At 37.4% G+C, this 15,889-nt stretch overlaps 1 protein-coding gene across 5 annotated transcripts in view; it reads right to left on the minus strand.

The window, feature by feature from the left end:
• The window catches only part of smoc1 (SPARC related modular calcium binding 1), a 56,623-nt gene that overhangs the window by 24,611 nt on the left and 16,123 nt on the right, over positions 1–15,889 (minus strand). Inside the window, exons 2-9 of one of the 5 annotated variants that reach the window (XM_016292589.1) lie at positions 15,293–15,458; positions 14,745–14,816; positions 10,939–11,051; positions 10,420–10,519; positions 7,602–7,652; positions 6,608–6,649; positions 2,819–2,875; positions 2,615–2,695 (exon numbers count right to left, since the gene is read on the minus strand). In XM_016292589.1, coding sequence (XP_016148075.1) covers positions 2,615–2,695; positions 2,819–2,875; positions 6,608–6,649; positions 7,602–7,652; positions 10,420–10,519; positions 10,939–11,051; positions 14,745–14,816; positions 15,293–15,458 — 682 coding nt within the window. Of the gene's footprint in view, positions 1–2,614; positions 2,696–2,818; positions 2,909–6,607; positions 6,650–7,601; positions 7,653–10,419; positions 10,520–10,938; positions 11,052–14,744; positions 14,817–15,292; positions 15,459–15,889 lie in introns of all 5 variants that reach the window. The other 4 variants (XM_016292588.1, XM_016292587.1, XM_016292591.1 and 1 more) reach the window with 4 other exon arrangements.

Genomic DNA, 15,889 nt, shown 5'->3' on the forward strand with positions numbered 1-15,889 from the left:
AGCCTCCTATAAACACAGCATTCTCTCTTGCTCTCTTGCTTTATCCTTTAGATGCATATATCTCACTCTCTCTTTCTAGCCCTCTTTCTTTTGCTGTCCCTCCAATTGTTTTCAGCTGTGAGGTAAGTAATCACTTCATTCTTGGATCTATGCATTCAGTGCTTATAAAGTAACAGAAGAGGGTATGCTGGGCCAGAAGAGGAGGGGTGGGCACCATGTTCTTTTCAAAATGTAATATGCTACACAGAGGGTATAGAACGTTTTATAGACACTAGTGTCAAACATTTCCTCATCCTTAGAAGTATTCTAACTTCTTCACTTTTAATTACGTCATGTGAATTGGTCAGTAGTGGGTTTTGATGTATATCAAGAAACACAATGTGTTGTTTCTCCAATGATGCTTAATCATTTAAGAACTTCCTGGGCATGTGACGCGCATTGGTTATTTGCCATATAGCAGATGCTTTTATCCAAAGTGACTTACCATATTGGGTCATTCTGAGAAAACCATTTGTGCCTCATTTGTGTGCCCTTGACTTACTACTTACATAATTAGTAGGATACAGAACTTGGTCATATCCACCTTCTTTTACAATGTGGAGGTAAACAGTTTTGTACAGATACAAATAACAAAGCGAATGACACCGGAAGCCTCGCACGTTCAAAAGGATGCACCCACCCTTACATTAAAAATAAGGTGGATAGTTAAGACTTTTAGATGCATACAACATAATCCATATAGATGGATTTAACTACGTAGAAAATGCTAATAAAGATTATTTTTTTTTAAATATTAGCCATGTCCCCATTAATCATCATTACATTTTATAGAATAGTAATAATATAGGTTTCTTATACAGTAAGAGAAATAGCATTTCATTATAATAATTTTGTATTTTTTTAATAGCAGATTGCACTGGAAATGGTTGATACTACCAGAATTCCAGTTATTTATTCAAATAATAAGTAAATCCACACTGTGACTATCAGTAACAATGCATAAGGATTACAGTAGGAGTATTAGTTTGAGGGCCTAAAAGGTGTCTGTGACCCTAAAATTCTGCGTGAGGTTGGAAAATGTGATTTTATTTATTTGTTTATTTAGAAGTTAATGGTGATCTTTTTAAATTATGTGATTAAAAAACAAATCTCTTCAGTTCAATAATTTTTAGGCACAAAGAGCGATGTTTGTGGAAAAAAGTCCACTTTTCGGTAAAGTCACCCTGGGGTTAAAAGCCTTTTTTAAGAGTCCCGTGGTGTCTCTGTAACTCTACAGATCTGTTTTTGCCAAGTGTTATCTGCATTTGAAGGCACAGAGACATTTGTATACAGTAGCTAGTTCAAACCACCCCCAGATCTGAGGGGACACTATGATAATCATGCTTGATCTGTTTAAATGGAGACCACAACCACAATTACTGTAGAAGCACACCATTTACCTCACCTTAGATGAGCACGTTCACATTTATAACTGCACGAGTTGATGTGTGAAAGACCTAACTGATGCGTACCACCCACAATGCACTGAGAGATGGAAACTTGGCTTTCTCCAAGATTTACTTTAGCAGCAAAAGCAACATCTCAGTGTTTCAATTTACTCCAGATCCCACACACGGTCCCAAGAGCAGCAGAGGTGGAGCCTGATGCCAACTCCGTCACTTCTGCACCAAAAGCACCTTTGTGATGACCGTGGATCTGCTATTCTTGTTGAAGAGTGTTGATGTGCAACAGATGCTAATTGGTCACAGGAGGGGACTCTGAAGCATTCTAAAGACTTGTCAGAGTAGATATACAACATGTCTGCTCAAGGTAAGCGTTTCCTTCAACACAGAAAATCTTTTGTCAAAATTTTGTCTTTTTTTTCTGGTGGAATAAATAGATTATTTTTCAATGTCTACCAATTACAGGCCACACAGGCAATAAGTACACAAAGGAATACCACTGGAACTGCATATACACACTACACACACACACATTTCTCTGCCCTCAGTCATGAAATGTGCTCTCTTCCTGGGTTTCAAAAATTCAGATCCCTCTACCTCTCAACCGCATTGCCCAAAAACCTCACAGAGCTTGACGGAGTTGACTGAGCATGCCCAGAGGGTGCTCGACTCATTTGAAGGAAATTGTAAAGGAGACACAGAAAGCTAAACAAATTACACAGAGGAGAGTTGAGACAAACAGAGAAAGAGGGGCGCCTTAATTCTACTGGTGTTATGTTTCTCGTCCCTGGACATGCTGAATATTAAATCTAAAACTGGAACAGAACTGTTGCACAATCAAGTGTGCCTGAACGCACAGACTTGGATGCTGCAATGGCGATGCTTTGAAATATTTCTGTAGTGTTATGTAAGTACATAGAGCTCAATTTGAATTGAGCAGACTTGTATGTGTCAACAAAGCTCTGCTCGAAAATATGTTTCTGGTCATTGCTGCTCTACGAAAGAAATAGACTTAAGTAATCTTCTTTCCATTTGTAAGTATAATAACTCAAATCAGCTGTAGACAGGCATGTCTGTTGTGAGACAACTGAATTTGATATATCAGAATATCAGATTTACAAATGGACGTTAACCATAGATAGACAGACAGATAGATAGATAGAGATTCTCACCTGACTTCCTACTGTTTGAACTGTTCTGTTTGTTCTCTTTGTACACCAGCTGCTTAATCCACAACGTCGGAGCTGTAATCTCTGTTTAAAATACAACATAAAATTGATTTGCACTTGTACATCAGTAATATCCATAAATGCAATACTCGCATTTTGTTTTCGTGTTGCCTGTGTTGCTTATTTTTGCATGGGGTCCAAACTTACCCTCACCTTCTGGGACAACATGCGTCTCCATGGTTGGTGTGGGCTTGGAGCCATCATCTGGATTGAGGGTGAGAAAGAAACGGAAAGAGACTACCATTATTGAGGTTAATACAATCTACTCTCCACAACTGTTGAATGATTGGGATTTGCACATGGCCCGGCCAATAGCACAGAAAACAAAGTGGGTGAGGGATAGAAGATACAAAGTGAGAAAATAAAAGTGAGAAAACACAGATAAATAACAGTGTTCATCCACTCAGTAACACACACACCAGAATGCATAAATTAGCTTTCATATTCATACTGTTTAGATAAATGGTAATTCAATTGTATAAAAAGCCAATAGTAAATGATTTAACACACTCAAAGTTGTCAGGATAATTGAGAAATGTCAAACGTCCTACAGTACTTACCCACTTATGTTCTATTGCATTCTGGCTGATTTCCTTGTGGCTCACAGCATTGTAGGCCCTGGTAGTTGAGGGGCTAAAGCCACAGTGCTAAAGCCACAATAAGGTGGCAGTGAAACCAGTTCATAGAATACACGTAGTTCACTGAATTGAATTACAGTCAATGTGACAATACTTTTTCCCTGTCCACCGTTTACATTTGAAATCAATGTTTATTATATATGTTCTGAAGTAGCAGTAATATCTCTGTTAAAAGCTATTTTTAAAGACATTTTCACATCCAAGTCAAAGAATTTGTTCTGTCATTAAGAGCAACACTGACAGCCACTCAATCATTTCTTTAAAATAATTGTACACCTTAAATCAAACCAACCAATTTAAAGATTAATTTAAACATAACATTTGATTCAAAGTAATTAAAAAATTATGATGAATTCCCTCATCCTTTGTGAATTTAGAATTGCACATGTTAAATCATTACTGTGTTTTAGGCTTTAGAGCACGGGTCACCAGACTCAGTCCTGGAGGACCGGTGTTCTAACAAATAATGCTACCTACCAGATTATGCTACCAACACTGTATTTTTAATACTGTAAGAGTAGATTTAGGGTTGGGGTAGGTGTACATTTTAATAAAGCCTCACACCACATTAATATCATGTTGGAAGCAAAATCTGATAGGTAGCATTTTTTTGCTGTCAAATTATGCTACCATCTGTTTTAATGGGAGGTAGCAAAATCTGACAGAGTAGCACAAATCATCAGAACACCGGTTCTCTGCAGAGTTTAACTCCAACTAACCTCAATACACCTGCCTGGAAGATTCAAGTATACCTAGCAAGACCTTGATTAGCTAGTTCAGGTGTGTTTGATTAGGGTTGGAGCTAAACTCTGCAGATCACTGGCTCTACCAAGTTTGGTGACACTTGCAGGGGTGTCAATCTCAATTCCAGGAGGGCCGGAGCCCTGCAGAGTTTTGTTCCAACCCTGCTCCAACGCACACGTATTTTTTAAATAAGCCTGAAGGACTTGATTATTTGGATCAGGTGTGTTTAATTAGGGCTGAATCTAAACTCTGGCTTTGTCCAAATACCCACACTTGCAGTCTTTGCACTTGACCACTTGATTACTTAAATTATGTATTTCCTGTATTTGGCCGAGGTCTTCAAGTGGATGTGAACACCAAAAGTGTGTAGAACTTTTCATTACCTGATGGGACACACTTATAGTATAGCATTTGTAAAAATGCAAGTGTTTACACAGCTTTATTTTAATTTTAATTTGACATACTTTGCATTTTAAAATCAACTTCTAAATGTCAGTCCAGTAGTCCCTATAACATGACATAATTTTAATTTGTGGTGCTTCTAATTAAATGATAAAAAGCAGTTGCAAATGTTGTACAAAATAAATATCACCACAACTCATCTTTGCACCAATAAAAGTAAAAACACAGTTTTTCTACCAAATTATTTGTAATATCTAATTATTACATTAATATTTAACTTAAATTGGAAAGGTTTCCGTGACCTCTCGGGAGTTATTTCCAGAACATGATGCATGATGGGATACACTTAGCCTTGAATAGCGCTCTGGAGTGGTATTCGAGATAGTGTGGATTTAGTATCCATTAAGGGCACTGCACTTTGGCATTTTGAAGACATGGGACAGACTTGCACACTTACGTCCTGTCGCGCGCACACGCTCTCAAGTGGCCAAGACTGCAAGTGTGGGTATTTGGACAAGGGGTCCGGCCCTCCAAGAATTGAGTTTGACACCCCTGCTTTAGAGGATAGTTCAAACACTGAGAAATGTTTCAAAATATGTTATTTTGCATTCTGCAGTGAATAAGAAATTCATGCAGGTTTGGAAAAACATGAGGGTAAATAAATCATTATATAATTTTTTATATATATGAATGTATTTAGCTAGCTAACAAGTAACCTAGCTAGCCTCCATTTGCCTGTAAAAAAAAAGAAATCTTAATCTTACAATGAGTTCACAGTCAGTTGTTTACAGACAATCTAGACTAACTAACTACATGTGATGTTGTAGCTTTAAAGCCTAAAATACTACAATGATAAGATTCTTTACCTTTTAACAACCTCACAACTCATTGCAGGTATTTCTCAAAAGGTTTATAGTCCTGTCATGACAACTCTATGAGAGTTTAGCATGGTAATATACATGGCAAAGTTAATGAGTTTGGTCTTGGTGGAATAGATCTGCTACGCGGCTGCTGCTACGGCAGAACAAGTACGGAGACTTGCTACTACCAATACATTCACAGACATGCTGCTGTGAACATGTAAGAAATACTGCTGCTGCACATGTAACATCCATAAAATAACCCCCATTTATAACATACATTAAATCACCCCATTGCAGATCTATACAGGAGGAGCTGGGGAAGGTGGAGGGTTTCTGAAGTACGCTGCAACTACTACAGCAAGCACTATAGCCAAGTATTTGAATGTTGAGCAGCAAGCTCATTGGCTGCTGATACTAAAAGAACCAATCAGCTGCACTGTGTGAATAATTATGTGATTATCTCAGATTGAGTTAGACCTATGGGCCTGCGCCACCTAGTTTCATGACAGAACTTTGTATTTATTGCTAAAAATCAATTATGCTATCAAAAGTGTGAATGGCATTTATAATCCTATATCCTACAGTGAATTTTAGAGACTCACATACAGTGGCACACAACCACCGTCCACCCGCCGGTCACATAAACATCTGTTGCACATGCACTTTGTCTTGAGTGCAGCCCAGTGCAGAAGAGGTGACACAAGATCTGAAAAGAACACAGGCAAACTCCATACCAAAACCCTATCTCACATTCCCAACACAACCTTCTCCCACCCCTGCGATACTAACCTGAACGTACTCCCAAACCCCTATACAACACCCTCGGGGCCTGTAAATGACATTCTGGCTTTCCTGAGTTAGGGCCCACAAAAGTAGGTGCCTGCCATTGCTGCTGTTAACATCTATATTAGCTGTTTGAGATTTCACTGCTGTAACAGAGACTGGTAGGGCTTTGGCAAAGCCCAGACTTTGATGTGTGCTAAGTTCTTACACTGGCTGTTAAACGGAACAACTGGAATAGGTTTTCATCCTTTACGGTCCTTAGAGAAACTTAAGTCTGAAGTAAAAGCTTGACAGAAAGTTGAGTCAGACCAATGAACATGTCAGAGAAATACGAGGCACCAGTTGACGCCTTTTTGAATGTGTGGACACATTTAATCTTCCATAAATAAAATGAGGCAAGAAACGCAACATTTAGTAATAGTGCAATTTAGTGTCCTGGTTTGTTAGCTTTCAATATCTCTCATACATAAGCACACACACTCACATTTCTGCGAAATTCAACTCACCTTTTCTGCCAGAGCTAGGAGGTCCTGGTGGCTTATCGGTTCCTTTGAAGAGAGAGCGGAATGTTTACTCAACTTTAGCAATGCATTAGAGTAACCATTTCACTTTGGGACAACAGGTTAAAATATGTACAACTTGCACTTGTAGGAACACAGCATGCACTAGAAAAGTCATTCAAAAGATTACAAAATGCAAGTGATAATTGTAACAACGTACACATATAAGAGAAACAGGAATCAGTTCAAGAAAAACAAATAAAAGACCCTCCAAAAATCCAACAGACCACTCTGAAACCACATTTTCACTGCTGAAAATGTTGAAATGTTATTATCTAGAAATTAAGCTTCCTGTAATGTCAACCCCATGTTATTCCAGGTATATACACACACACACACACACATACATGGAAAAATGGTGTGCAATGCTACATATTTTATTTAGGTAGTGAAAATCACCACAAAAATGGTTACAATTATTTACATCCTTTATTCTTATCTCATTATTATTATGAATTATATTATTATTAATTACTGTTATTGTTATTGGCAATAGTACTGTAGACACACCTTCCTGCAGAATATAGCTCCAACCTTGTTCTAACAGACCAGTCTTTAAGCAATTGTTTTGAGCATTTCTGTTGTACTTGTACTACAATATGGTTTTCATGATTTCATGATGAGTCCCCTGTGTAGACATCAGTGTAGATATTTATGATTAGCTTGTTGTGTTTGATTTGTGTTGAAACAAATTTCTGCAGCAAGACATATCTCCAGGATTGAGTATCCATGAATAAAACACACTTTAGTGTGACACAGAAAATATAAAATGCATTGAGGAGGGGGTAGTTATGTACAAACAATCACATTGATTCAAGTACGTGCAAATGCTCAGGATTAAGGGCATGCATAAATTCAAGATTAGACAGTCGAACCAATTAAAATGCTGGAGAGAAAGAGAACTTTGAACAAAAGGGCTATTTGGAATGAAATGTACTACCTGACAATCCACTTGTCCCAGCATGAGTTCCCATAAATTCACGGAAGTTTCCTGCAAACGTGTGCAAGACATTTCACTTAAGTGGTGATTCATGGGATTCACTCATTTCTGGGACAGGACTGGTCCATCTTTTGAACATTCATGAGATGTAGATCACTGAGCCAAGGTTGAAGCCAAATAACTAATTTGGGTGTGATGTTATTGCAAAACACCACTGGTTGACACTTCAATATAAATCTTTTACTTTTTAATGAAACAATATTAAAATTGCAAAGCAGAATCTTACGCAGGACAACAAGCAGCAGGGAGAAAATCTAGGAACATATTAAACAAGTATTAGACAGTAAACAACTTAAAGTTGATAAAGTTTAGATATTTAAATACTTTCCAACTAAAATGCGCAGAGACAACTATACTGTAAGCCTTTCATTAATTGACACACTCAAGATGGAAATATAACATACTCCACAGTGCACTGTACAATCTGCTAATTTTGAAAACTAGTATGTTTAACAATGCTAAACCATTTCTTTTGGGGAAATTTTGGTTATATACCTGAAATAAGGTCTGTGGTGAACACAAGCTCAGGATATCTTCACAATTTATTCTATGGCAAAATACACGAGTACCCTATGTAATTTAAAGATTGTACTTGTTTTGGTTGCTGAAAGTGGTTGCTAACAAGTGGCTAAATGGGAATGCAGGGACATTAAAGGGTTCGTTCACCCAAAAATGAAAATTCTGTCATTAATTACTCACACTCATGTCGTTCCAAACCTGTTAGACCTTCGTTCATCTTCAGAACACAAATTACAATATTTTTGATTAAAGCTTTCTGACCCTACATAGGCAGCAACACAACTACCACGTTCAAGGCCCAGAAAGGTAGTAAGGAAATCATTAAAATATCCCATGTGACATCAGTGGTTCAACCGTAATTTTATGAAGCTACGATAATACTTTTTGTGTGTAAAAACTCTCTGCTTCACATTCATGACAGTACCATGATGAGGAATGCATGCGTCGAAGACTGACATAGAAGAGAAGAAATTGTTGAATAAATTTGTTATTTTTGTTTTCTTTGAACATAAAAAAGTATTCTCGTAGCTTCATAAAATTGTGGTTGAACCACTGATGTCACATGGACTGTTTTAACGATGTCCTTACTACCTTTCTGAGCCTTGAATGTGGTGGTTGTGTTGCTGTCTATGTAGGGTCAGAAAGCTCTCAGATTTCATCAAAAATATCTTAATTTGTGTTCTGAAGATGAACGAAGGTCTTCAGAATTTTCATTTTTGGGTGAACTATCACTTTAAACATCATCAAGCTGAACAGATAAACTCATCTACTCACTTTTTCAATGTTTAAAACTGCATTCTTGCAAACTATTCTAACTTAAGCTTTCAGGAAAGACTGGAAGAGTTGTCAAAAATTCTCCAATGGGAAAATATAATTGGGTTTTTGGAGGGAACCAGGTTGAGGCTAACTTTGGGTTGGCTTACAAAAATGCATAAACACTGCAGCACTCTATTACTTCCAGTTTATTTCTCACAAAGGAAATGGAAGGTAAAGTTGGGTGCATTGCAGTGTTGGATGTTACACTGTATTTTGGCAAGTGTAGTAGTAATCAATTTTTCTATTCATGAAGATATTAAAGTTATAGTGTACTGTGCCCACTGCATACTACAGAAAAAGTAGTATGATAGCATGTTATTCTAATCAAAGCCTGTGACTCTGTGTTGCTAGCAACACATTGCTCTTCATTTGAGTGGCCCAATATAATGACACTGACTTAAATAACAGCATGGTTTGGAGGCAGGACTTCCTGTCTATCCATACAATAGAATGTTTGGGAAATCTCTTTGGAAACCTGCTTAGTAATTACATTTTACTATTCTGTTGGGTGCCACTAGTGGTGCAGAAATGGTAAAAAAATATATAAAGATCCCAAGGAGAAAATATATTTTTATAATGGTAATAATAAACATTTTAAAATAAAATAATTAATTATATGGAACAGGCAAAAATGACAAAAATCACAGGTGTCTCTGCAGTTAGCTACAGATGAACTCAACTGAAAAGTGACAGCTGGACGGGCCATCCAGAAAGCTAGGTGAAATGTAGCATCAAAGTTAGGTAAGCACAAGATGGCATGTAATCATAAAATGTCAAGACACACAAGAGGGAAAAAAGAACCACAACCAGGTGCTCCAATCATAATGTAATCCAGTTCTGGCAGGAGATGGTGGTGTTATCTCCAACAGAACAATCATGGCCATTAGCGGAAAGTGTTCCCATTCATTTACAAAGAGAAAAGCTCCCTCATTCCAACCCTCCACTGAAAGCAGTTATACAATGAAGAGAGAATGAGAAAGCAATGATGGAGAAGAAGGAAAAAATGGTTGAGAATGAAACAGATGAAGACAGAGACTGATTGAGTGTGAATTTGGAAAGAGACAGAAAGAGAGAAAAGCAGAAATGCAGAACCCGTAAGGTAAAGAGAAAAATGGATGAACTTTCGGAGTCAGCCTAAGTCCTCCAGGATATTATCCATCACCTCTTGGTTCCATGCACAAACACAGTAGAAGTAAACTAAACAGAGTGGTGGCTAGAGTTTAACATCACGCTGACTCCATCAAAACAAAGAGTACCATTTAAATCAAACAAAGTCTAATGGCTTTGAAAGTGATGGACTACAGGCACAACTTCTTGACTGAGGCACCTGATGGTTTAGCGGTTCTGCTTTTCAGCACGACCTAAACACAAAGCGATAATCCAAGCAAACAGTCTAGAGATACTATCTGCATACATACAGTACCTGAACACACTGGCGTTTTGTTCTGGACAGAAGAGCCGCTGACTGGCTTGCCATCTGTCGTCACGCACCAGCAGTATCCTGTGAGGGTGTGACATTGGACCTGGAGGAGATACAGACGGATAGAGGTGAGAGGAAATTCCAGTAACCGCTCTTGTATCTCCTGGACGACCCACACAAAACGTCCTGGCGCTTGCGCTGGGAGAATACAATTATTCAGAGTGAAAAATGGCTCTCATAAACGATGAGGCATTAAAAGCTTAGGCGGACTGGATGATCGCTGTTTAACAAAGTAAGGCGCAGGTGAAATAGAGGCTGCGAGTCTATAAATGCGATTTAATGTACACTTTCCATTCAAATTCCCTATACGGCCGTACTGATGAGAAACACAGGGAAGTGCAATTTTTTGGGAGTCTGGGGAAGATATTGGAAGGCTAATTTGTTCACTAGGTAGGTTTGCTTTAGGATTTGTCGATGTCAGAAACAACACATAAAGTGCAGCGGTCTGGAACTCTGACAGACCTGGGCAAATGTTCCATCGTCATTGCATTCTGGGATAAAAATTGATTCCTGTGGCCTCTTGGCCTGTTCCAGAGCCTGAATCCTCTCAGTCCGGCATTTCGTCTGGCCTGCTTCTGCAATATAGATACAAATATGTCTAATTACACACACTTGACATTCACAACGTTCACAATATTTGGTATAATACGGACACTTTTAGTACATGAGGCTAGGGAATGTCATGGATTTGATTCTGAGAGAACTTTTAGTAAAATACACCTTGAGGGGGGGGTCTAGGAAATGCATAAATTGAATTATACATAAGGGCAAATCATGGGAAAATTCACATACAATAAGACACCAAACATACTCTCACACTTTTCCCATACTTTTTAACCAATGAACTCCATTGACCTTTCCAGTCGCTCATGATTACCTATTACAGGATAGGTATTTTGAATGGTCTTCAAAAAATCATTTTACAGAAATTTGACTCACAAATACCAACTATATTTTAGATCTGAACAACTAGAAAAAGTCAATGGAAATTACCATGCCATTTCCATGACCTTTTTAAAGATATTATTAATGTAAGTGAGTATTCCAGACTTGAAAATCACCATTTTAAAATAGCTTGATATTTCCATGACCGCGGAAATCCTGAAAATAATTAACATAAGCATTACTGAAGATAGGATTATTGGAAAATTCAACGCATTAAACAGCCTTCGAAAGAAACCTCATCACTTGCGGTAAGAAATGCATCATGAAGATTCTTAATCTTGAAACTTCTAAGGATGGAAAATATGAAGTTTGAAATGTCAAAGCTGAGTGTCGTGTTCCAGCATGTAAGCACTTGGTCATTTTGTATGAAAACTAAAGTATTTAGTCATTCTAAGACAAATAAACAACGCTTACAAGTTTGACCTCAGTGCTGGGCTGCACCCAAGATGTGGGGAGGCTAAAAACCACGTAATCATTTTCACACTTTTGTCTTTTATGCTATTCACAGTTAAGTCCTCAAATGCATAGACTTATAAAATATATATATACTTCCAATATACTTTCAAATACACATAAGGATATTAACTCAGACAGACGTAAGCATATTAAGCACACAAAGAGACAAATTGCAAATCTGCCCTGCATGTCTGAAAGCAGATGCGCTCAAATCATCCATGATGCAGAAATGAGAAACACCTGTTGAATCTGTAAAGACTGTGACCGATTGGCTGAGAGAGGCAGGTGACCTTTTTACTGTTTTTTTTTCTAGTGTAGAATATGTAGAAAAAGGCATCCAGACATTTTTTTGTAGTATTTTACAAATCAGTAATTTACTTTTTTATCCCAAATTAAAAATCAACACTTTACTGCCAAATGTAAAATTTTTAGGGAACAAAATATGCATTAATTTTGATAATTGGCCAACTTTGTTAGTCTGCAGCCCCAAGAAGCCTGACTTTCATTTTTATTTTCAACTCGGTTTTGCTAAAGAGGTTTTTGGTTTGTATATAAACTTTACATTCACTAAATAATAATGCTTTAACCAAAGCTTCTCTTCAGCTGTATGCAACCTGAATTATTTAAAAACACTGACAACAATGATCATTCCTGATCCTTAGCCTTCCCCTGGCCACGGATCAGAAATTAACAGGGGCTTGGGAGTAAAATGCCCCTGCACAATTAAACAATATACATTATGGCTGTCGCGAATAAAATGAAAATGAAATGAAAAGTGTCGATTGCAGCAATTAATTTACATCTGCTCGTTGCATCATATTTCTTTTTAAAAGTTTTTTACAATGTTGCGCATTATAACCAATCACACAATATTCTGTTGACTTTATGAATGCAGTGGCCAATCAGAGGCATTCAGATTGGTCATCACTGTAACGCTGAAGTTTTGTTCAGTCAGTGTGAGCACTCACTGACTCAATTCTACACTCTTGCATATTCTCTCATCATTAACAACAATGTGCAGACGTACATATGATGTGGTAAGAGATACATTTCACAGTGTAGGAAGCTTCATTGATTATAACAGGAGATTTTATTTTGAGAATGCTTAAACTTGCGCTAGACTGAAGTCAGTAATGTTCTTTGCTTGTGTTCTTTATATACTTTTTTTCAGTGTTTGAATAACCGTTGAAATTAAAGTGTAAAAACTAATAACCTAAAATGTTTTTTTATTTTTTAATTAATTAAACTGTATTCAAGTTAAAGGGATAGTTTACCCAAAAATGTAAATTCTGTCAATAATTGACAGTTTGCTAAGGTGGGTTTTTGTGAAAGGAGAATTACTCACCCTCATGCCGTTTCAAAGCCGTAATACCTTTGTTCATCTTTGAAACACAAATTAAGATATTTTTGATGAAATCTGAGAGCTTTCTGACCTTACATAAACAGCAACACAACTACCACGTTCAAGGCCCAGAAAGGTAGTAAGGACATCATTAAAATAGTCCATGTGACATCAGTGGTTCAACTTTAATTTAATGAAGCTACAAGAATACTTTTTGTGCGCACATTTTTTTTTCTAAAATAAAATAAATTAATAAAAAAATAAATAATGACTTTATTCAACCATTTCTTCTCTTCCATGTCAGTCTTTGACATGTGTCCATGAGAGTACCACAATGTATTTAATGACATAATGTTCATTTTTGGGTGAACTATTTCTTTAAATACAAATTCAGTCGTATTAAAAACATTTTACATGACACCCATATCTGGTGCTTGCCTAAAACACCGGGTTTATGATGTGTGTAGTTAATAGATTACACTAACAGTAAGCTACTTTTAGCCTTATCCTGGAGTTGGTTCACCCTCCGCCTATGATTCCTGGCACTTTTAACTGACCGTCTAACACAATCCAGCCTAAGAAATTGATGATGCAGGCTGACCTTGACTTAAAGCCAGTCAATCTGTCTTTGAGCATGTGAACACGGGCTGCAAAAACTTACATGCATACCAGTGGGCATATGCGCTTCCTTGGTAGTTTGCTCTAATGCTCCGGGGACTGGATATTCTCTTTAGACTGACACGCACACAGATGTGTTCTGCTGCCTTGATTTGAGATCGGCCACCAAAACTGCATCCCAATTCGAACAGAAAAAAAGGTGCGAAAAGAGAGGCCAAAAGTGACAGTGCAGTTTTAAACAAATGAAAAGTGTAAATAAAAACCTTTATACAAAGAAGTGAATAGTACTTTTTCAATAATGTTTAAAATCATGTACACTCACATGAGATGAAGACTCCAGTCGTATCAGTAGCCTTATAAAAGCTGTTTTATTTTACATGGAGCGGATCACCTCATGGGGGCAGACATATTGAAATCACATGACCAGATGAATACTAACCACTTTATTTTTTGTAAACCCCTGTTAAATGATGCCTTATTGCAAATGGGATGAGTTAATCACAGTTGAATGCATGCAAATTATTTACATAATTAGCACTATACAATGGCATTTGTGAAACTTTAGCATGATGCTACATTACTGTCATACAGTCTTAATCAGGCAGTTACTTTTTCCCATTTATTGACTGACAGCACTCCTGTCCCCATGTTGAGAGAAATCAGTAAAAGTAATGTAACACATTACTTTTCATAAACCGTAACTATAAGTAACGTAATAAGTTACTTTTTTAGAGAGTAACACAATATTGTAATGCACTACTTTTAAAAGTAACTCTCCCCACTGCTCATAAGTAAAATCATCAGTACTTGAGTGCACAATACAGAAATATACAAACTGTGAACCAGTCGCAGGGTGCAAAGTTGGAAGAATCTTGTGTGCACATGTAGGTTTTCATACATTTCATACCTGTCAGCTCTTTGACCTCTGAAACAAGTGTGGGCGCAGGAAGAGGCTGATCTGTCCTCATCCAGTTTTTACCTGAAATTGCAAAATAAATAAATACATACATACATACATACCACGTAACAACTACCCAAAGAACGGACAAGCCACGAGAGAGGAGTCATGAATGCCACAAAACTGATAATGTCACATGGCAATGCCAACATGGATTACATTAATACTACACACATTTATTCTACATAGAATGTCTGAAGAAGTTCTTTATCACATATAATACCCAGTCAAACAGTATGTGATTATGCATGAAGCAAAGTTTCTTTCAGGATTAGTTTTCTTGACAGGAAGGAAAATGAGGCTGTGAGGTATAGAGGTACATTGTGTTAAATGGACTGTACACTGCTTAAAGGGATAGTTCACCAAAACATTGCTCAAGTTGTTCCATTGCCTGAACTATCCCTTTAATGTCTGTGATAATTAAGGCTTGTTTTCATATAATATATATTTTTTTTCTTCCAGAAATTCTCACCCAACAATGTGTGATGTCCACTGACCTTTGCATCTGCCCCTGTTGGCCAGGGTGAGTGTGTGGTCCTTGCATTTCGCCCTCTCCAGGTCACAGTTGGTATCATAATTGCGTCCGTCTGACCCACACACAGGCTTGCCGTGACTCCTGGAGCACGGAGGGGAACATGGGCTCTCTCTGTCCCCTATAAGCCACTGCACACACACGTACACATATATGAAGTATATTTAAAGAGAGCACTGAGGGCATGACAGTATAATAAGCCACGGAGCACTTGACAGAATACCCTAACTAGACTCTAATGGGTGTGCAATAAATTAAAGAGAGCTGCTGAGCCGAGCTGCAGCTCAATGAGTTTCACAGGTTTTAGTAGCAGGAAGACTCAGATTGCTTAGTGCAATTTCCATGAATCATGAATCTGAAAATAGCTGAGCTCAAATACCATATAGCCATATATAGACTGTTTTGAGTTTTCAGAACAAAGACATTAGAATTAATAGAAGAGACAGGCAAATCTAAACATGTTATACAGACTAAAATTGTAATTGTGCAAATTCAAAATATGGGTAATTCCTATCTATCTATCTATCTATCTATCTATCTATCTATCTATCTATCTATCTAT

The sequence above is a fragment of the Sinocyclocheilus grahami genome, unplaced genomic scaffold (assembly GCF_001515645.1).
Source record: "Sinocyclocheilus grahami isolate Dianchi unplaced genomic scaffold, SAMN03320097.WGS_v1.1 scaffold288.1, whole genome shotgun sequence".
Taxonomy (NCBI): Eukaryota; Metazoa; Chordata; class Actinopteri; order Cypriniformes; family Cyprinidae; genus Sinocyclocheilus; species Sinocyclocheilus grahami.